This window comes from Heloderma suspectum, chromosome Z, assembly GCF_057233095.1.
Source record: "Heloderma suspectum isolate Gila_16-S chromosome Z, 16-S_ref, whole genome shotgun sequence".
NCBI classification, from domain to species: domain Eukaryota; kingdom Metazoa; phylum Chordata; class Lepidosauria; order Squamata; family Helodermatidae; genus Heloderma; species Heloderma suspectum.
In genome coordinates this window covers 16205887-16227463 of record NC_139476.1, presented here as the reverse complement: position 1 = coordinate 16227463, position 21577 = coordinate 16205887, and the positions used below count along the sequence as shown (strand labels likewise).

At 50.1% G+C, this 21577-nt stretch overlaps 1 protein-coding gene across 3 annotated transcripts in view; it reads right to left on the bottom strand.

Moving 5' to 3' along the window:
* Positions 1 to 21577, bottom strand: part of SBNO2 (strawberry notch homolog 2) — a 116543-nt gene that overhangs the window by 2290 nt on the left and 92676 nt on the right. For all 3 annotated transcript variants that reach the window (XM_084825941.1, XM_084825939.1, XM_084825940.1), the window contains 14 exons: positions 20542 to 20757; positions 20055 to 20230; positions 19129 to 19260; positions 17792 to 17927; positions 16548 to 16660; positions 15239 to 15310; positions 14568 to 14676; positions 13531 to 13605; positions 11104 to 11247; positions 9344 to 9438; positions 3381 to 3473; positions 2251 to 2382; positions 2057 to 2133; positions 946 to 1136 (listed from right to left, as the gene is read on the bottom strand). In XM_084825941.1, coding sequence (XP_084682067.1) covers positions 946 to 1136; positions 2057 to 2133; positions 2251 to 2382; positions 3381 to 3473; positions 9344 to 9438; positions 11104 to 11247; positions 13531 to 13605; positions 14568 to 14676; positions 15239 to 15310; positions 16548 to 16660; positions 17792 to 17927; positions 19129 to 19260; positions 20055 to 20230; positions 20542 to 20757 — 1761 coding nt within the window. The remainder of the gene's footprint in view (positions 1 to 945; positions 1137 to 2056; positions 2134 to 2250; positions 2383 to 3380; positions 3474 to 9343; positions 9439 to 11103; positions 11248 to 13530; positions 13606 to 14567; positions 14677 to 15238; positions 15311 to 16547; positions 16661 to 17791; positions 17928 to 19128; positions 19261 to 20054; positions 20231 to 20541; positions 20758 to 21577) is intronic.

The window sequence follows — 21577 nt, the reverse complement described above, 5'->3', positions numbered from 1 at the left end:
AGCCCCTGGCAGCAACCTGGCTAAGGAACTTGAGCCTTGTGTGACTCTTAAGTGCCCACCCATTCGTCACCCCAGTCGACTGTTTCTAGTCAAAGGACAGTCCCTCGGCTGACAGGCCAACGTGCCCAGGAAAATTACGCAGCACTAGAGGAATTGCGGAAAGAGGCCACATCGTTTTTTCCGGCTGTACAAATTCACACAGACAGTACTGGGGGGGGGGGGGCTGTACCCCCAGCCCTGCTGAAAGACATCATATTTTTCCTCTTCTGTCCCCATCCCCTTTTCCTTGTGTGTCACATCATTTTAGATTGTAAGCCTGGGGGGTGGCGAGGAACTGCCTCGTTCTACTGTCGTATGTAAACCACTCTGGGAGCCTTTTTGGCTGAGGAAGGAGATGACAATGCTTGAAATAAAAGGCTTAAAAAGAATACAGGTTGCAGAATTCAGCTCTCTGGTGCAGAATTTTTAATTGCTCTGGTGCAGATTCACCCTGGATCAAAAGCCCCTCCCTGTCTCTCCCAGCACAGCAAAGAAAGAACACCCATCATAACTTCGGAGCAGAGAATGGGTACCAGAGTTCCCCCTCCCCGTCCCAATCCCCTTCTCCTTTTGTGTCTTTTAGATGGTAAGCTCTGAAGAGCAAGATAAAAATACACAATAGCCCTAGAAATCTCCTCCCCTCCATCTGGCACAATGGAGAAAAACTCTGAAGAGTAGGGGTAAAAATACACAACAGTGCTAGAAATCTCCTCCCTTCAGTCTGGTGCAATGGAGAAAACTCTGAAGAGCAGGGTAAAAATACATAATAGCGCTAGAAACCTCCTCCCTTCCATCTGGCACAACGGAGAAAAGCTCTGAAGAGCAGGGTAAAAATACATAATAGCGCTAGAAACCTCCTCCCTTCCATGTGGTGCAACAGAGAAAAGCGTTCCCCCCTTCGCTCACCAACTTGCTTCTTCTTCTCTTTGGTCTTGAGGCGGACGATCTGCAGGTAGCTGGTGTTTGTGATGTCGGCCATTGTACTAGCAATTCTGCTCCAGACCCGCAGCAGCGCCCCACACAGCATGTAATAGTGGCGCAGGCGGGTGCCCTGGAAGCATTCCTTCCCCTCCTGGACCACTTTACAATTCCCGTTCCTTTTTGGAGGAGGCAGCAGCATCAGGAACAGAAGAGAGAGGAAAGAAGCTCAACGCACGAAGGCTGCAGGGGAAGTTCTCTTCCATGCTCACTTCCTCCTACACCCCAGCCATCCACTCATTATTTCTAGACATGATTTAATTAATGTATTTGTACATTGATGAGTCGCTTTTGGGCCCAAATAGGGCTCCCGGGGTGACGTACGCTCATTAGCAAAAGGACCCAGCTTCACACAGGTTGGGATAGCCTTTAGTTTGATACTGCTGGAGTTGGACCCAGTGGCACCCCTAGGAATGGCCTCTGCCATGGGTTCCCCACATATTCCCCTGAGGGAGGGGTCTGCCCCACAGCGGGGGTGAGAGAGGGGGCAGGTGCCAAAGCTATGCACTGGTTTAAGAAGTCTGCCACCTCATGGCTGAAGACGTTATTGCGGGCTTCAACCACACGGGCACCTTGAAATGGCTTGCTGAGCTAACAAGCCACAAAAAGGAAGAAAAAGAACCTACAGTTTGTGTTTACGTGTGGCCCAGAACTGTGGATTGCTGGTGGCTTGTTTCACAAGAGCGGTCAGAAAGAGCAGCCGCTTCACGTGCCCGGGTGACCGTGCCGTGAAGGCATTTGAGATCGAGGGAGGGGGTCAAGCAAAGGAGGAGAGAACAAACAACCCAAGGACTGAGAAAACAAACCGTGGTTTGTTTGATCGTCTGCCAGACATATCCTGGGCAGGGCAACAAGCTAGGCGTTCGATGAACCATGTGCTAGCGTTATATGCGAGTGTCTGATTCAGGCCGCTTCTGATATTCCTTCCTATTGGCCAACCCCCCCCCCCCATTTCCAGGATGCAGGCCCCATTTCTTTCCTTGGCACAGGGCCCAAAGACGCCCTCCCCCTCTCCCTGGCGCTCCAACCATTTGCTTACCAAACGGCGTGGTTGCAGTATTTCAGGGAGAAAGCGTAACTGCTCTCCCAATGTTTCTGGGCCTCTTCCGGCGGCACCTGAAGAAAAGAGCGGCAAAGAGGGAGACAAAAAGGGTTATTTCCCCCTCTTCCTCAGAGGAGAGGTGGCAGAGAGGGAGGAGGAAGAGAGCCACCGCCAATTCCGTCTGGGCTTACCTGCCGGTACTTCTTCACAAGGCTCTCCAAAGTCTCCATCTGGCTGTGCTTGCCAATGTTTGGCTTGTACAGGGTGAAGTGTTTCCCACGGTTCTGCTCTGCCAAGAGGCAGGTGTAGAGGTTGCCTCGGACCTGCAGGGAGGCACAAGGGCTTGAAATCAGCTTGGGGGGGACCCTTACAATGGTGGAGGCCCCTTGCAGACACCCCACCGCCCCCCACCACAAAGATCTTGGGAGAAAGCCACACCTGGGAGGGAACGCACCGACAATGACGCATGTCAGGAGTGCACTTGTTTCCTCTTCCCTCCCCACCCCTACTTCCTTTCGTTTCGTGCTTATTAGATTGTAAGGTCTCAGAGGGGTTTCCCCCTGGAATCATTGTACAGCACATAAAAAAATGACAACAGAAACATAGACACACGCATAGCGATCTCAGTTCTTGGAGCACGGATCCTTCGGCAGCCAAAACAGTGCCACCCACGCACCAAAGGGAGAGACAGGCAGGGCGAAGGGAATCTTGAGGTTTGCCGAAGCGGAGCCATTCAGGCTGAGGACGATGGGAGTTGTAGTCCAAGACATCCGGTCAGGGAAGGTAGGCCAAGGTGTCACAAACTATGGCTGTTTCCCCCCATTCATTCATTCATTCATTATTACATTTCGATCCTGCCTTTTCTCCTCTTGCAAGGAACTCACACTGTCCTCTTCCTCTCTGTTTCATCCCCACAACAACCCTGTGAGGTAGGTTAGGCTGAGAGGCAGGGACTGGCCCCAAAGTCACCCAGTGAGCTTCCTGGCCCCAGTGGGGACTCGAACCCGGGTCTCCTGAGTCCCAGTCCAATGCTCTCACCGCTACACCTCAAAGTTCTGCTTGGGATGCCACAGGGGTAGAATCCTAGAATAGTAGGGTTGGAAGGGTCCTGTAAGACCATCCAGTCCAACCCCCTGCTCAATGCAGGAATCCAAGTCAAATTTTTCTCTCCCTCTCCCCTCAAGATACACTTCCCTGGTGATACTAAGGAGAGTTTCTGACCATCTCCCATTTTTTTCTCACCCCGCCCCCCGTCAGCTACAAGCGGCAGCACTGTTACTCTCCCCATGCCTACCCCCTATACACAGGGGGGTGATCTCACCTTATGGGAGAGATAGAAGCCGTCATGAGCGCCTGTCAGCTGGAGCGACTTCTCGTACGCTTCCTCCCACGTCAAGCCTCTGTCGACGCTGATCTAAAGTGGCGGGGGGGGGGGGATAGACAGGTAAGAAAGGCAGCTGCATTTGTGAGAGATAAATGCCCCCCATTCCTACCACCCCCTCACCCATGCAACAGGAATACATTTGAAGGGGAACGAGGGACCACGGCCATCTTCCCCAACTGGGTGCCCTTCGGATGTGCCGAAGCATAGCGTCCATCTTCACAGCACAGATGCTGGGAGTTGCAGTCTGAAAAAATCTGGAGGGCCTAGTTTGGGGAAAGTGGCTTTACGCAGAGAATTGTTGTGTTCATTTCACCAAAAGATGGAACCCCCCAGCCGCTAATTCAGACTCCCTGAAACGTTCAATTCAACAGGAAAAAAATAAGCGTCAATTAAAGTAAGCATGTAAATCCCACCTCCTATGGATTTAACCTATATCCCTGGGTCTGCCAGGATCATCATGGCCTTATATAAATCTAGGGTGCGGCCACACTTGGAAGGCTGTGTACAGTTCTGGTCACCGCACCTAAAAAAGGATGCTGTAGAGTTGGGAAAAGGTGCAGAAAAGGGCAGCTAAAATGATCAAGGGGCTGGAGCATCTCCCCTACAAGAGAAGGTTACAAAAGCTGGGATGGTTTAGCTTGGAAAAAAAGGAGGGTCAAGGGAGACATGAGAGAGGTCTGCAAAGTTATGCATGGGGTGGAGAATGTGGAGAGGGAGACGTTTTTCTTCCTCCCTCATAGTACTTGAACCCAGTGGGGTCATCCCATGAAGCTGGTGGGTGGGAGATTCAGGACAGATCAAAGGAAGGATTTCTTCACACAGCACAAACTATGGGATTTGCTACCACAGGATGTACTGATGGCCACCCATTTGGAGGGCTTTAAAAGGGGGTTAGACAAATTCCTGGAGGAAAAGGCTATCAGTGGCTACTAGTCCTGATGGCTATGTGCTACCTCCAGCACCAGAGGCAGTGAGCCTGTGTGCAGCAGTTGCTGGGGACATGGGTGGGAGGGTGCCGTTGTGCTCGTGTCCTGCTTGTGGGTTCCTGGTCGACAGCTGGTTGGCCACTGTGTGGACAGAATGCTGGACTGGATGGACCCTTGGTCTGATCCAGCAGGGCTCATCTTTCATTCGCTACCTATGCTTTTATATGATCTAACATAGGCTCCCCGAAACCTGGTGCTCTCCAGATGTGTGGACCCTGCTGGCTGAGGATTGTGGGAGTTGTTGTCCAACGCGACTGGGGGATGCTGGACATGGGCCTGCGAAAAAACAGGCTGCGTTTGCCAGCAGCAACACTACAGTTCTTAGGGAAGCCCGTGGTCGTTTGGTGGGGTGGGGCCGGCGGGGGGGAATGTGCTGCTGAATTTCGGTCTGTTTTTCCGCAGTCCACAGTCTTCCAGATCTCATGGATCCAAGAGGATAGCTTCAGAGTTTTGTGCTCCATGGACAAGCCTCTCCCCTCTCCCAGTGCGGTCGCAAAGAGATCGGAAGCTTCTGCACCCTGTTTTTAAGCTAACCGCGCTTCGTCGTTACATCCAAGAAGGGCAAACGGCGCTTCAGTTCTTCAGCCCTTCCCTAACTAAACCTGCCACGCAATCCATTCATTTGCAATTACGGTGTTGTTTTAATTGCTGAGAATGGATTTTATTAATGTTTTAGCAATTTTTAGGTATTTTAACTGTACTTTAAAGTACATTATGATGTATTGTGTGAACCACTTAGAGGTATTTTTAAATATGTTCAGTGGTACATAAATCATTTGGGTCCAGCTTCCGCTGATCGGCCAGCTCTGGCCTTTCCTGGACAGGGATAAGCTAGCTACAGTAGTGCACGCGCTGGTCACTTCCCGATTAGACTACTGCAATGCACTTTACGTGGGGCTGCCCTTGAAGACGACTCGGGAGTTGCAGCCAGTGCAAAATGCGGCAGCTAGACTGCTGTGAAGCTAGACTTCACAACATCTCGTGAAGATCACATAACACTGGTTTTAAATGAATTGCACTGGCTGCTAATACGCTTCCAGTCGGAATTCAAGGTTGTGGGGATGACACTGAAAGCCTCGATATTTGGGGGAGCGCCTCTCCCTATATACGCCTGCCCGAGGACTGAGATCTGTTGGACAGGCCTTCCTCTGCATCCCACCAGCGCGAGACATACACTACAATGGGAGGGCCTTCCAGTTGTGGAAGGCCCTCCCCTTGGAGGCCTAATTACCACAGACATTGTCACCAAATGTCACAGGCACCAAGTCAAAACACGGCTTTTTTCCCAAGCCTTGGAGAGCTAAATGCATTCCCTAAAGTAGCAGACTGTTTTAAATGTTTTATTGTTTTAGATTTTAAATTGGTATTAATCTTGCTTAATGGGGTGGCTTAGTGATTAAGATGCTGAACTGCAGACTGGAAGGTTGGCAGGTCAGCAGTTCGAGACCCGAGTGCTGTGTGACGGAGTGAGCTCCCATCTTCAGTCCCAGCTTCGGCCAACCTAGCAGTTTGAAAGCAAGAAATTGCAAGTAGATAAATAGGTACCGCCTCGGCGGGAAAGGTAACAGCATTCCGTGCACCTCGGTGTTCAGTCATGCCAGCCACATGACCACGGAAGCGTCTTCGGACAGCGCTGGCTCTTCGGCTTAGAAACGGGGATAAGCACCGCACCCTAGAGTTGGACACGACTGGTTGGGGACACCTTTACCTTTTTAATGGTTTAATATGTTTTAGCCTTTTAAATTAGTTATTGTTTTAGACTGTCTACACTGATTTTATCTGTACACTGCCCTGACATCCAAATGATATAGAGTGGGACATAAACGTTTTAACTGATAGAGGGTGGGATATAAATGTTTTTATCCGTACACTGCCCGGAGATCCTAATGATATAGGGTGGGATATAAACGTTTTTATCTGTACCCCTAATGATATAGAGTGGGACATAAATGTTTTAACTGATGAGGCCGAAGAAGCTGAAGTTGATCGGTTCTATAAAGACCTACAACACCTTCTAGAACTAACACCAAAAAAAGATGTCCTCTTCATCATAGGGGATTGGAATGCTAAAGTAGGAAGTCAAGAAATCACCGGGATAACAGGCAAGCAGGGCCTTGGTGTACAAAATGAAGCAGGACAAAGGCTAACAGAGTTTTGCCAAGAGAACACGCTGATCATAGCAAACACTCTTTTCCAACAGCACAAGAGGCGACTCTACACATGGACATCACCAGATGGTCAACATCGAAATCAGATTGATGATGTCCTTTGCAGCCAAAGATGGAGAAGCTCTATACAGTCAGTCAAAACAAGACCTGGAGCTGACTGTGGCTCAGATCAGGAGCTGCTTCTTGCAAAATTTCAGCTTAAATTGAAGAACATAGGGAAAACCACTAAACCATTCAGGTATGACCTAAATCATATCCCATATGAATATACAGTGGAGGTGACCAATAGATTTCAGGGATTAGACCTGATAGACAGAGTGCCTGAGGAACTATGGATGGAGGTCCGTAACATTGTTCAGGAGGCAGCAACTCAATCCATCCCAAAGAAAAAGAAATGCAAGAAAGCAAAGTGGCTGTCTGATGAGGCTTTACAAGTCGCTGAGGAAAGAAGGGAAGCAAAAAGCAAGGGAGAAAGGGGAAGATATACCCAACTGAATGCAGATTTCCAGAGAATCGCAAGGAGAGACAAGAAGGCCTTCTTAAATGAACAGTGCAAAGAAATCGAGGAAAACAACAGAATGGGAAAGACTAGAGATCTCTTCAAGAAAATTGGAGATCTCAAGGGAACGTTTTGTGCAAAGATGGGCATGATAAAGGACAAAGAAGGCAGGGACCTAACAGAAGCAGATGAGATGAAGAAGAGGTGGCAAGAATACACAGAAGAACTATACAGGAAAGATCTTAATGTCCCTGATAGCCATGATAGTGCGGTCACTGAACTTGAGCCGGACATCCTAGAGAGTGAAGTCAAGTGGGCCTTAGCAAGCATTACTAACAACAAAGCTGGTGGAGATGACAGTATTCCAGCTGAGCTATTTAAGATCCTAAAAGATGATGATGCCAACAAATCTGGAACACTCAACAGTGGCCACAAGACTGGAAAAGATCAGTTTACATTCCAGTTCCAAAGAAGGGCAATGACAAAGAGTGTTCAAACTACCGTACAATTGCACTCATTTCACATGCCAGCAAGGTGATGCTCAAAATCCTACAACCTAGGCTTCAGCCGTATATGAACCGAGAAGTACAAATTGGGTTTTGAATAGGCAGAGGAACTAGAGATCAAATCGCCAACATTTGCTGGATCATGGAGAAAGCAAGAGAATTCCAGAAAAATGTCTATTTCTGCTTCATTGACTACGCTAAAGCCTTTGATTGTGTGGATCACAACAAACTGTGGCAAATTCTTAAAGAGATGGGAGTACCAGACCACCTTACCTTTCTCCTGAGAAACCTGTACGAGGGTCAAGAAGCAACAGTAAGAACCGGACATGGAACAACCGATTGGTTCAAAATTGGGAAAGGAGTACGACAAGGCTGTATATTGTCGCCCTGCTTATTTAATTTATATGCAGAGTACATCATGAGAAATGCCAGGATGGATGAATCACAGGTCGGAATTAAGATTGCTGGGAGAATTATCAACAACCTCAGATACGCAGACGATACCACCCTAATGGCAGAAAGCAAAGAGGATCTAAAGAGCCTCTTGTTGAGGGTGAGAGTGGAGAGTGCAAAAGCTGGCTTGAAACTCAGCATTAAAAAAACTAAGATCATGGCATCTGGCCCCATCACTTCCTAGCCTATAGAAGGGGAAGAAATGGAAGCAGTGACAGATTTTACTTTCTTGGGCTCCAAGATCACTGCAGACGGTGACTGCAGCCATGAAATTAAAAGACGCTTGCTCCTTGGGAGGAAAGCTATGGCAAACCTAGACAGCATAGTAAGAAGCAGAGACATCACCTTGCCGACAAAGGTCCGCATAATCAAAGCTATGGTTTTCCCAGTAGCAACATATGGCTGTGAGAGCTGGACTATAAGGAAGGCTGAGCGCCAAAGAATTGATGCTTTTGAACTGTGGTGCTGGAGAAGACTCTTACGAGTCCCCTGGACCGCAAGGGGGATCCTAAAGGAAATCAACCCTGACTGCTCATTGGAAGGATAGACACTGAAGCTGAGGCTCAAATATTTTGGCCACCTAATGCGAAGAGAAAACTCCCTAGAAAAGACCCTGATGCTGGGAAAGATTGAAGGCAAAAGGAGAAGGGGACGGCAGAGGATGAGATGGCTAGATAGCATCACTGATGCAATGAATATGAACTTGAGCACACTCCGGGAGAGAGCAGAGGACAGGAAGGCCTGGCGTGCTATGGTCCATGGGGTCACGAAGAGTCGGACACGACTTAACGACTGAACAACAACATAAATATTTTTATCTGTACCCCTAATGACACAGAGTGGGACATAAATGTTTTAACTGATATAGGGTGGGACAGAAATGTTTTTATCTGTATGCTGCCCTGAGAGCCTAATGATATTGGGTGGGATAGAAATGTTTTTATCTGTACCCCTAATGATATAGAGTGGGACATAAATGTTTTAACTGATATGGGGTGGGATATAAATGTTTTTATCTGTACGCTGCCCTGAGAGCCTAATGATATTGGGTGGGACATAAGTGTTTTAAATAAAAAGTAAAAAAAATAGAAAATAAAATCTATTAAATAACGTTTAAACCAACCTCCCCACACCTGGCGCCGCCACCCCAGAGGATGTGTGGGTCTAAAACTACCATCGTCCCCAGCCACCACAGCCATTGGTGGGGGCTGAACTCTGGCACGTACCTGGAGCGTGCCCAGTCGGAGGACAGAAGGCATGGACGATGCTGGGCTCAGCCCATCCTTACCTTGTAGAAGACCACCTGTCCGTCCTGGGGGTGTCCAGGCGTCAGGAAAACCTCTTTGCTCTCCTCGTAGATTTCATCGATGCCGGGGGCCAGGTCTGGGGGTGGGTGGGAAGAGAAGGTTGCAAAACTGAGCGGAGAGACATTGCCAGGTTTTACAGAGCACGGACAACACATGTCAGTTGCTCCACAAGCCCCCTGGCTGCTGCCTTTCCCACCATTAGGTCCACACCACGCTCAAGCAGCACTGGATGTCATGCTGTGGGTGGTGGCCCTGGCCCCAGTGGGAAGGACTACCTTAAAAAACAGAGGCATCCACTCCTTTTGCAAGGGATACTGCCATGACATCACAGAATGGCAAAGGAGGCATTATAAGAACTCCTCCCTCCTGGCCTCGCTACGTACATGGGGAATAGATGGCTCAACAACACTACAAGCGACAAAGGTCTTGGAATTGTTGTCCATCACAAGCTGAATAGGAGTCCACAATGTGATGTGGCTGCAAAAAAGGCCAATGCTCTTTTGAGCTGCATTAATAGACGTATAGCTTCCAAGTCCCGGGAAGTCCTAGTTCTCCTCTACTCGGCACTGGGTAGGCCTCATCTGGAGTACTGTGTCCAGTTCTGGGCACCACACTTTAAGAAGGATGCAGACAAGCTGGAAGGGGTTCAGAGGAGGGCAATGAAGATGATCAGGGGACTGGAAACAGAGCCCTGTGAGGAGAGACTGAAAGAACTGGGCATGCTTAGCCTTGAGAAGAGAGGACTGAGGGGAGATAGGATAGTGCTCTTCAAGGACGTGAAAGGTTATCACAGAGAGGAAGGCCAGGATCTCTTCTCGATCATCCCAGAGTGCAGGACACAGAATCACGGGCTCAAGCTGCAGGAAGCCAGATTCCGGCTGAACGTCAGGAAAAACATCCTGACTGTTAGAGCAATACGACAATGGAACCGATTCCCTAGGGAGGTGGTGGGCTCTCCCACGCTGGAGGCCTTTAAGGTGAAGCTGGACGGCCACCTGTCAGGGACGCTTTGCCTTGGATTCCTGCATTGAGAAGGGGGTGGACCCGATGGTCTCACATCCCCTTCCAACTTTACTGTTCTGTGATTCTATGGCACTTTCCAAAGAAAAGGTATGAGAGGGCCCTGCGCCCAGGGGCGGGCAGTCTAAATCAGGCACAGGGAAGTAGCAGAGGAAGAGGCAATGGAGGTAGCAGGGGTGAGCGGGCGGGAGGGCGGGGAAGTATGCAATGACTTTGATTGCACAGACTTGGGCTTAGCTACAAACCGCTTTTCCAGGCTCTGAACATTTCTTCATATAACCAAGAACAGGAATGGTTGGCTGGAAGCCCAGATGCGGACTCAGAACTACCTGATCGCACCTCAAGGGGAGTCTGTGGGGTGGTGAGAACGTGCTGCTGAATTTCACTCCAGGCAGAGCAGCAATGAAGGGGCCGGCGGACACAGCAGAGCTGTGTTGCGCTGCCAAGACTCATGCGTTCTGGAAGGGCAAAGGAGCCCTGGTGGTTCCAGAGTGGGGGAAGAGGCGGGCCAGAAGAGCGCTCTCGAGTGGCCCCCTGCCCCTTCTGGCGACGGGAGGCCTCCCCCTGCACGGCAGAGCTCAGCGGAAAGAGGGGAGGCCAGAACTGCAGATCATGCAGGGAGGCGACGGGCCTCCTCCTCGCTTCAGGCTCCCAGGAACCCAGAATGAATTTATCAAGTTCTTCTCGCGGCACATGGTTTGTGGGAGGCTCCGCCCCTTACCTAGAATGCCCATGTCGTATTTGCCGTCTTTCTTGTCCTTGTCGATCAGGTAGTCGAACGTGTCGCTAAAGTACTGGAACAGCAGGTTCTGCGTGTGAACCTCCAGGCCCAAGATGCGGTTCAGGAACTTGGTGATGGAGCAGTCTGCCGGGAAAAGGAAGCCCCACTTAGTTCCTCTCCCACACCAGATCCCCCCCACCCCCGGAAAGAGCAGGCGGAGCTCAGCCCTGCAGGGCTGACTTTGCTTTCCACTAGAAACCAGAGATCCAGCAGCTGGAGCCAGGCACAAACTGGGGCTTGGTGGTGGTAGTGGGGAGACAGCGGGAGGGGGGGCATATACTCTTAGAATTCAGTACCAGGGTGACTCTGAGCACAGGCTTAGCCCAGGAGTTTGTGATCAGAATCACGATCACAAGTCCTTGCGTACAAAAATAAGAATAAATAAAATAATTAATAAATACAATAATTAATAAAGAAAGAAAAATGATAAGGAATGAAAAATGCATTCGTGGTTCCCTACCACCCCCAAGCGTTCTTTTTCAGCTATCTAATTTGGAGGGGAGGAAGCATTTCAGTTGTTGTTACTGTCAGTTAGACAATAGAAACCCTTTTTGTCAATCTACTGCAAGTCACCCAGAGATCTCCCAGTAGATCCCAATCTACATTTCGCCTGCCCCTGCGCTTGGCGACCCCACGCGATGAACCAAGTCTCAGTTCCAGGGCTGCCCCTTTCTTCACAGGCTCTCCAGGGTTACAGCAGGAGAGGCCTTTATGTGGCCCTGGCTCTAAGTTCAAAAGCCACCGCAAGTGATCCATTCAGGCCTCTGGATCCCCTGGGAGCTGCCTGGGCAGGCTGAGAGAGAGAGAGAGAGAGAGAGAGAGAGAGAGAGAGAAAGAATGGGGTGACCGAAAGAAAGGCAGAAAAAGAAAATGAGAACCCAGGGGATGGCCAAAAGGAGAGAGAGAGAACAAACATGAACAGGGGGCAGCCGAGAGAGGGAGAACGAACAGCAGAGGGGGTCAGAGAGAGAAGGAATGATAGAATGAACAGGGATGGTTTAAGAGAGAGGGGGGGGAGGGAGAGAGAGAGAGAGAGAGAGAACAAACAGGGTGACAGAGAGAGGGAGCGAAATCAGAGAATGAACAGGGGGTGGAGAGAGAGAGAACGAACAAATGAACAGGGCGTGGATCGAGAGAGAGAATACAATCAGGGGGTGGCAGAGAGGGAACGAGCATATGAACAGGAGGTGGCCCGAGAGAGAGAACAAACAGGGGTGGAGTGAGAAGGAGAAAGAATGGACAGTGGATGGTGAGAGAGAGAAAACAAACAGGGTGGCACACAGAGAAAGAGGGGGGAATGAGAGAATGAACAGGGGGTGTCCCAAGACAGAGAGAACGAGAACGAGAACAAACGGTGTGGCTCAAGAGAAAATACAAGCAGGAGGTGGCAGAAAGAGAGGGAACGAGAGAAAGAATGGGGTGGACTGAGAGAGAAAAAGAATGAACAGGGGGTGGCAAGAGAGAATGAACAGGAGGTGGCACACAGAGAAAGAGGAAGGAATGAGAGTATGAATGGGGTGGCCTGAGCGGGAGAGAACAAATGGAGGTGGAGTGAGAGAGAGAGGGAGAGAAGGAACAGGGGGTGGCTGTCAGGAGCACTCTGGCGGCTTCTCCCAGTAGATTCCAATAGCCAACTCAAGACACAGAGGAAAGGATTTCTTTTCAAAGCTTTAATCCTTTTACAACTTAATGATTCTTTCAGATGCTAATTACCAGCAACTAAGCAAAGAACAGCAGGGTAGTCTAAGTTTCAAGTAGTCAGTTGATCCCAGTTTGAAAGAGAGTCACTTGAAGACCCAGAACTTATGCGCTAGGGAGAGATCCTCCCTCTTTCCCTTGGCTCCACGGGAGGTGGCCGTTGCTTGCACGCCAAACGGGCACTACGCCTCCTTTCTGCGCCCTCCATCGCTCATCACTCTTTGCATCTGTGTCAAGCGTCTAAGAAGCCCCCCTCCCGCATTCCCTCACTGCCAGGGTTGCTCTCTATCTCTGGAATGCCGGCAGGAGGCATCTCTGCCAGGTGCTGAGCCTGGGAGGGATGAGCTGGGCCCTCTCCCATGGATAGCTGTTCCTCCTCAGAATCCGAACTGCTCTGAGGCTCTCTGGGCTTAGTTTCCACCCTGACAGTGGCAGAGCGAGAGAGAACGAACAAGCGAACGAAGAGGGGGTGGCCCGAGAGACAGAATGAACAGGTGGTGACCTGGCCCACTTTTGGTTCTGGCCCCACCTTTCACCAGCCCATGCCCCCCTCCCAAGAGAACGTGGCCCTCAACAGAAAAAAAAGGTTTCCCTCCCCGGAGTGAGGGTTTTCTGACAGCCAGAGAAAAAATTCTTTTGGGGACAGAATCCGGAGGGTCAAAAACATACCTTTCTCCACAGTCACAAAGCCGTAGCGCATCTCTTTGCAACAGATTCCGACCGAAAGTAGGCTCTGCTTCATGTCTGGGAGCAGCAAATTACAGAAATACAATACATAAGCAAATCCAAAGCTTTATTTGTTCTTACTGGAATATTTCTACCTATTTTCATTGGAATAAAATTAAAAACCAATATAACTGGGGGGTGGGTTGGAATACTTCTACATATTTTAAAGTGCATCAACTCAGAGTACATTTTCCTTATTCCCCAAGCTGGTCCAGATGTCTTGGACTGCAACTCCCATGTTGGCTGGGGGATGCTGGGAGTTGTAGTCCAAGACATCTGGAAGGCACTAGGTTTGGGGAGGCTGATTTAGACTTTAAGAAAAAATATAAAGGAACAGAAAGCTGTTTCATGTCATAATTTCAGCACGCTCTAAGAGCTGGGTGTGTTTATCTGCTTTCCAGGGACAGTCACCCCCAAAATGTGAATTACAGCTTGATATTGTATCCGTCCTAGCTTCCCCAATATGTATCTGTTCACTGTGTTGCTAATTAATTGTACGGAAGCCCTGTCTTTCCAGAATGGGAGACTTTTCTGCCGCCCTGCTCCCCCAGTCACTGGCACTGATTTCATGGTGCCTCCATTTTAAGAGGGATGCGATTTTTCAGATGGAGCAGGGCTTGTTTCACTGTGGCCCCAGAGGGCAGGACTAGAACCAAGGGCCGGCTGTTGCAGGGAAGTGAATTTGGGAGAAGCTCCCTAAAGACGAGAGCTCTTCAGCAGGGGAACAGAGACCACCTGGAGGTGGCAGGCTCTCTTCCGCTGGGGGTATTGAGGCAGAGCCCACCACCACGCAGTCCCTTCCAGCTCTACGGATCTATGATAAAAGGCTGCGAGGTTCTGGCCGATCCAAAATCCATCGCTGCAGTTTGAGCCAGGTGCCATCCCGGCTTGCAGCTCATGCCCTGAACCGCAATGACGCCAGCTTCTCATTTTCGTTTTGAGCCAACAAGGCCCTCCCTCTGCCCCCCGGATGTCCTTACCCTGGAAGAAAGTGGCATCTCCTCCCTGGTAACCCTTGGGCACCGGGACTTTGTTCTCCGACTGGTTGAGGATGGTGAGCAGGACTTTGTCGAGGGCTCTGGACCCGTACTGGGGAGGGGAGGAAGAGAAGAAGATCAAAGGCTCTGGATTCGGTTTGGCGTGGCTTAGGCTCCAGTGTTTGCAGCTGGGCAAGTTGTGGGGGCGGGGGAGAGGGCAGGAAGGGTCACTAAACACCAAACTGTCGCCCATCCAATCCAGGGTTTGCAAAAGGGCCTTGAAACGTGGTCTGGCGGCCACAGCCTGGCATGAACATCGGAACTGTTGCAGATGGAAAACCGAAGCATCTCCCGGCTTGTTTCGCACGCACTGCAGCTTTGATGCAGGGGCGTCAGACCCCTTTCGGCCCAAGGGGCGTTCAGTTTCAGAGAGCTCTGGGAGCCCACCATCCAGTAGTGGGCAGAGCCAAAGAGGCATGGCCAAAAACGGGAAAAAAACACCAGCCTATTTTAGCTTAAAGTTCATACTACCGTGAGCAAAGACTCAGTGGAGGCATTTCGACCCTTTAGAACAGGGGGACGAGAAATGAAGATCACCCCGCCTAATCATCTTTAAAGGGGCCATGAGACCAGTGTGGACCAGCATAGGCCTCTCACACCAGCTCACACCTCACCTTATTCTCAAAGTTGTACTTGCTGAGGTCCCTGGACTCAGTTGCCCGTCTGTCCCCGTGTGTTAAGGCACCCTGTTCAGACCATGAAAACAAGAAACGGAGAAAACCAGTTTATGATAGCTTTTGGCAAAATGCTCCTCTTTGGCTCTTATATATTTCGCCACGGCCTTTGGCTAGTGCAGCCTTCCTCAAACTGGCACCTGCTAGATGTGTTGGACTACAACTCCCAGCAGAGCTGGCTGGGATGCTGTGCATGCACCTGGATGGCAGCCAAATATGAAGAAGGGAAAGCTAGTACAATAAAAAGCCAAATTCGACTTCCTCGCTTTCGGGACCCCACGGCAAGCCCCAAGCCACTTGCCACAGCACAGAAAACTGATCATAGGCTAGTAACTTTGCCCGACGTGGGATGTGACCGATGTGTGAAGGATAAAACTCAATCCACTGATATTGGAGAGGACAGCTTGACAGGAACTGCCATATTCAGAGGCCCTGTATCTCTCCGGACCAGGCTTTGTTGACAAACACTAGGGCTGTCTGTCTTCAGCAACAGGGGCAATGGGAGATGTAGTCCAACCCATCTAGAGCATTGCAGGAAATTAAAATGGTAGTGTGGCACCAGGGAAATGTGTGTGTAGGTATACCTATCTATCTACACACACACACACACACACACACACACACACACAGTTCTGTAGTTAGAAAGCAACCTGTAGATGTAATGTTAAGCGACCCAACACCATTAACCAGACCTGTAGGATATGCAGCCAAGATGTTTTGGATACAGAACAAATAGAAGCCATTGTTTCAGTGTTTGTGCATGGTTTTTCAGACAGGGCACACTAAAAAGGTTGTCCAGTGTGAAATTGCGGGAGCTACTCAACCTCAAGGGAGAGAGGGAAAAGACGTTTACACGGGAACAGCATGCAAAAGAGGAAACAGAAGAAAACGATGAAAGAAAGCTTGGCCAGAAACAATGTGGAAAGGGAAAGGAAGGAAGAAAAAAAGATGTAGGCATGAAATGAGTGCAAGAAAATAAAAGGGTAGTGATGTTTGCCTGTTTAGGCTTGGCGTGGAGAAACACCAGGGTATCGAGAATCAAATTGCTTCAAGTTCAGAAGTGATCAGGACCAAATTAACATCTGGAGCTTGCCTGACTTGGCAGACATGATCTCAGTGACCTGTCCAGTTATCTTGCAAGGTAGGCACAATATTAACATCTCTAGAGCACCAACAGGAGAGGGAGGAGGTGGAGAGAACAAGAGGTGTTTCAGAAACCGCTGCCGGGGGAAGAGAGGGAGGCGCTTACGAGGCTCTCTAGGCGTTTGGCCACGATGGAAGCGAACCGGCGCTCGCCGGCGAGTTCGGAGATGAGGAAGATGTACTCCGGGGCAGACACTTGGTTGGACCGGTGAGTTCGACCTAGAAGGAAAATCCCGAAGCGTGAAGGTTGTTTCCCTGCCCTGACAGAGCTGGCTGTGGGCTGCTGGGAATTGTATTCCAACACATCCAGATGGTGCTAGCTTGGACGAAGACTGCTGAAGGGACACGTATCCCAGTTAATTTTCAGTTATTTACTTATATTCCTCTCCCACACCTTCAGCAAAGCTGGAGTTGCTGAATTTTGCCTTTTAACTAGATCTTTTGAAAAGGAAATCTGCATCCAGCCACCCCACATTTTCCACGGAGCAACACTTGTATTAATTGACTGATTGATTTTCTATACTTTTAAACGGCCCACTAACCGAAGTTCTCTAGGAAGAGTGAAATATATATGTGATTATATATGTATGTGTATATGTATGTATGTATGTAGATGTAAAGCAGCAACAGGAATGCTTTGCCTTGGATACCTGCATTAAGCAGGGGTTGGACTCGATGGTCTTAAAGGACCCCTCCAACCCTACTATTCTGTGATTCTATGAAAACAGCAAAGCAGCAAGGAGAAGCTGTGTCCAGTATGGATGCAGTCAGTCTCATGTTAAAGTATATAAGAAAGGTAAACAGACTAAGAACCGAGTAATTTTCAAAGTATATTCAGAGCTAAACGTTTCATTTAGTAATCCGTTTAACATCACAGCTACTGATGAAGGTGGAAGCCGAAACGTTTCACTCTAAATATATTTGGAAATTACTCCGTTAGTCTATCTATCTTTCATATACATATTATTGTACTGCAGTGTCCAATAGCATATAGAGCACTGTGCAGTGAATTATGCAAAATGGCTTAACTGGAATCATTCTCTCTGTCACCATTTTGCTTCTGGTTTTACTAGCCATGGGCTAGTAAGGGAGTGATGTGGGGCACTCGTCACCACTAGAAATCTTACTTAGCCACCCCCTCTGGCTTTTGAGATTTCAGCATTCATTGCCCACCGTTGCAGCCATGAGGACTAGAAACTTATTTTTAAAAGTAAAAAATAATAAAGAAAGCTGAGATTCTGAGGTGGTTGAATTCCGCACCAGATGCAACATTTTCTACTGTTTTTGTTTCACTCCCATGAAAGGCACAGGAGCTGACGGGGTGAGTGGGTGGATGATGTTTTTGCTCACCAAACTGCTGTATTGCCCGGTCAGCGCTCCAAGGCAGTTCCAGCGTCATGTGGACACGCCGTTTCTGATTCTTTACCCGTCTGTCCGCTTGGAGAGAGATCCCTGAGCTAGAGGCCTCGGAGATTATTGCTACAAGCTGAGAGGAAGAAAGGGAAGAAAAGCATTAGTAGAAATGGTCATGCGACAGCTATTCAAGGAAGTTCTGGGCGACTCTGATGTATTTTACCAAAAAAGCTGAAGTTGTTATGCTGGATTTCTGGTTACAGCCTCCTTGTTCTATTCCAGTGGCTCCACACCTCTGGAATATGTTGCCCTGAGGGGGTTTGCCATGATCCGTCATTGCAGGCGTTTAAGAAGGCCTTGAAAGCATATTATTTTACTCTGGCTTTCCCCTGATAGGATTGCTGATGCTGTTTTTATTGCTGGTTTTGTTGTCGGTTTTTACTGCTGGTTTTATTGGGTTCGTATTGTTTTATTGTGTCTTTATCACGCTTAACATTGTATTGGTTCTGGGTTTTATTGCTGTATGCCGCCTTGGGTCCTGCCCTGAAAGGTGGCCAAGAAATATTTTAGATGGATGGATGGATGGGATAGATCAAACAGAATAATGGCACAATCCTATGTACGTTTAGACAGAAAAAAGTCCTACAACTCCCAGCACGCCCCAGCTGGCATGGGTAACAAATCCAGCACAGTCTTGTGCAGGGGTTTTTACAAACGGTTCGACCACATGCCAGCATGGCTGGCTGGGGTGTGCTGGGAGTTGTAGGACTTTTTTCTGTCTAAACATGCATAGGGTTGTGCCCTAAAGCGCTTAAGAGTTCTCCTGACCTCTTTGGTTGCTGCGTTCATCAGGAAATATCCTTGTGGTGCTGTCCAAGATTCTGGATGTCAAGTCAATGGTGGCTCAAAATAGGGCCCTTAGTATCACAGTGCCCATTCTCTGGAACTCCCTATCACTATAAATGAGGCAGACGCCAACCTTTTGGGGTTTCACGGGTGGAAGCTGCGGCAAAACGCAAAGTAAATGAGGCCTGAGGTCTGGGGTATGCTGGGAATTGTAGTCACAGCCCTTACTGGCTTCCCCTTGCTTTGTCGCTGCTTGGACATGCAGAGAGGAAAGGGGAACTGGCATGTACAGCAAGGCAGAGATGGGGCTAAGCAGCAGGGCCCTTGCCAGGGCGTGTTCCTTGGCAGATGTCCGGCCCCCGGTGCCAGCCCAGGCCACTCCCAAAATACAGACTTGGGCCCTCTCTGTTCACACTTCAGCCCTTAAATCAGATCTCTCTATCTCTCTCCAAGCTCCCGCCTCCACGCCAGATCCCCTTGGAGCTCACTTTGTCCCCGTTCATGAAACGCTCCTTCTCCTTGAGGTTCACATGGTCAATGGAAAGCCCTTGCTCAGCCCGTGACTCGAACACCACAGAGCCCCCAGGCCGCCGCACGACACGTCCTTTCCGCCCGGTCATCTGTGTGGGAAAGACAGAGAGAACAGGCGCTTAGCACTGGGGAGGAGAATACTGGGCTGGGGAGTGAGGGTAGGGGGATGGACCGACAGAACTGAACCCATGTCACAGTTCTGATCCCAGGGAGTGCCGCGCCAGAACTCTCCTTTCTTCAGGATTTGAACCCGGGACCCTTGAGGTTGTGAGGCCAAGCAGAGCCCAGTGAATTACCTGGGACTCTGGGAGTCTCCTTGCTCTGGACTCAAGAACCCCCCTACAGGCACAGAAGGGAACAGCAACGTGTGACCTCAGCCCCTGTGATTGGCCAGTGGTACTACGCCCGCCATGATTGGCCAGGCCTGGTATAAGAGCTGTCTTCAGACCATGCTGAGGCTGATGATCTGGGCATGACTCTGGGGGAGGTAGAGAGCAGCTTTCCCTATCCTGATGCCCTTCAAATGTGTCGGACTACAACTCCCATTCTTCCCAGCAGGGAACGACGGAAGCTGCAGCCTGGCTCCTCGGAAGGAGGAAAGAAAAAGCTAGGGAGGAGGTTCCTGGACTGGCCTCACCCTGTCAGGAGACAAGCCGCAGCCTGAAGGGTCCTGCAACCCCAAAGGAGGACCGCCGCTGCCTCTCTCCATGAGTCCCTGCATGCAGAGAGTCTCGCCTCGCTGCAATCCTCTCCTGTGGGGGCTGGTCACCCAAGGCTACCAAGGCTGACATCAACTACGGGTGTGGGGAGCTCTCAACGCCAGCACTCTGGCAGCCCCAGCATTACAAACCACGCACTGCGCCTCCCCCCCGCCACACCCCACCTCTGCCACGCATTCCGGGCCTCCAAAGTGATCGATCAGCTCGTCTAAGGTATTGAGAGGTAGTTCTTTGCCCAGTGCCTTCACTTCCGCCAGCAGGTCCTGCTTCAGTGACTCCACGTGCTCCGATGCCCCCAGGCCCTGCAACTCCTTCTGGGGGTTTTGCAAATAGCCGCCGCCTACATGGAGGGAAGGGGAGAGAGAGGTCAGGGCTCCAGTTTGGATTTGTTGGTTTGCTTCCCAGAGGGGGAGGCAGAGGAACGCACAAGGAACGCACAGCCTTGGGCCCGCTCGCTCAGGAATGGACCCCGCAAACCCGGAAAGCGGCAGGACGCTTCTGGGGCGCAGAGGCCCGACCAGCCATTCCGCCTGCGCCGGCAAATTCCTGCGACTGTGAGAGATGCTGACAAAGCAGTGGCCAGCCAGGAGGGATTCTGCCCGCAGCCTGGAGCAACACCTGGCCGAGGAAGGGCGTCCCGGCAACCCTCACCTCGGTCCTCGCCCACGAAGCCATTGACAGTGGCAGTGGTGCGCTCGACGAAGATCACGTCGTCATTCTCGAAGAGGGACTCCGGTGAGGAGTTGAAGTCGCTCTCCAGCCCCGGCTCAGAATCGGAGCTGCTGTCCGAGCTGATCTTGATGACGCCGCCGGCGAGGTCGTAGGCCGGCTTCAGGAACTTGGTGGCACAGCGGACCCTCTGCTTTCCTGGAGGATGGGAGAGCAATCGGGAGAGGCCGTCGGGGGCAGTTAGCCTTGAGCAGTTAACCAGAGGGACCAAGAAAGGTGGGTCAGAGAGAGACAGAACAAATGAAACACCTCACATAGACTTCCCCGGCCTGGTTCCCTCTCTGTGTGCTGGACTACAACTCCCAGCACCCCCCAGCCAGCTTGGGGGAAGGCCAACCTCACATGCCAGGAAGAAGGATTCTATCTGGCCGACGTTTCACCCTGAGAAGCTAGTTCTCTGCATGCGGGGAATTTTTCATTTTTGTGTATGGAAGAACGTTCGTTCAGATACGCAAACAGCTGGATTCTGAAGTGGTACAGGTCGTTTTCGCCTCGGCGGGAACTAGCAGGCGAGACAACCGAGGCAGGAGAAAGGGTGTGTCATGCAGGCCTCTGACGGCTGCTTTCTTTGCTACGGGCCGGTAGCTACACAGTCAAGTTTCTGTGCATTCTGCAGTTCTAAAGCGCAGAATTTGGCGGCAAGCCCAGGAATTCAGCATTGCTGACGTTCTCAGCTTCCTTAAAAGAAAAGAAAAAACAAAGTTTCTAGCCCTTAAGAGGGTGCAAAGATGCTGACGGCAGAGAGGCAGTAAAGAAAGCGACTGGAAGGGACAGAACAGGAGTCAAATCAACACTGTAATTAACTTTTTCCAACTGGCTATCCCTAATAAACCCGTTAAGATTTCTGCATGCAGCAATTCAAGCGACTAACTAAAATGTATGAGGTTTTACCCTTAAAGGGAGCCTTAAAATAATCTAGCGTAAATAACTGAAATAAACTGTAGGTACGTTAACCGTT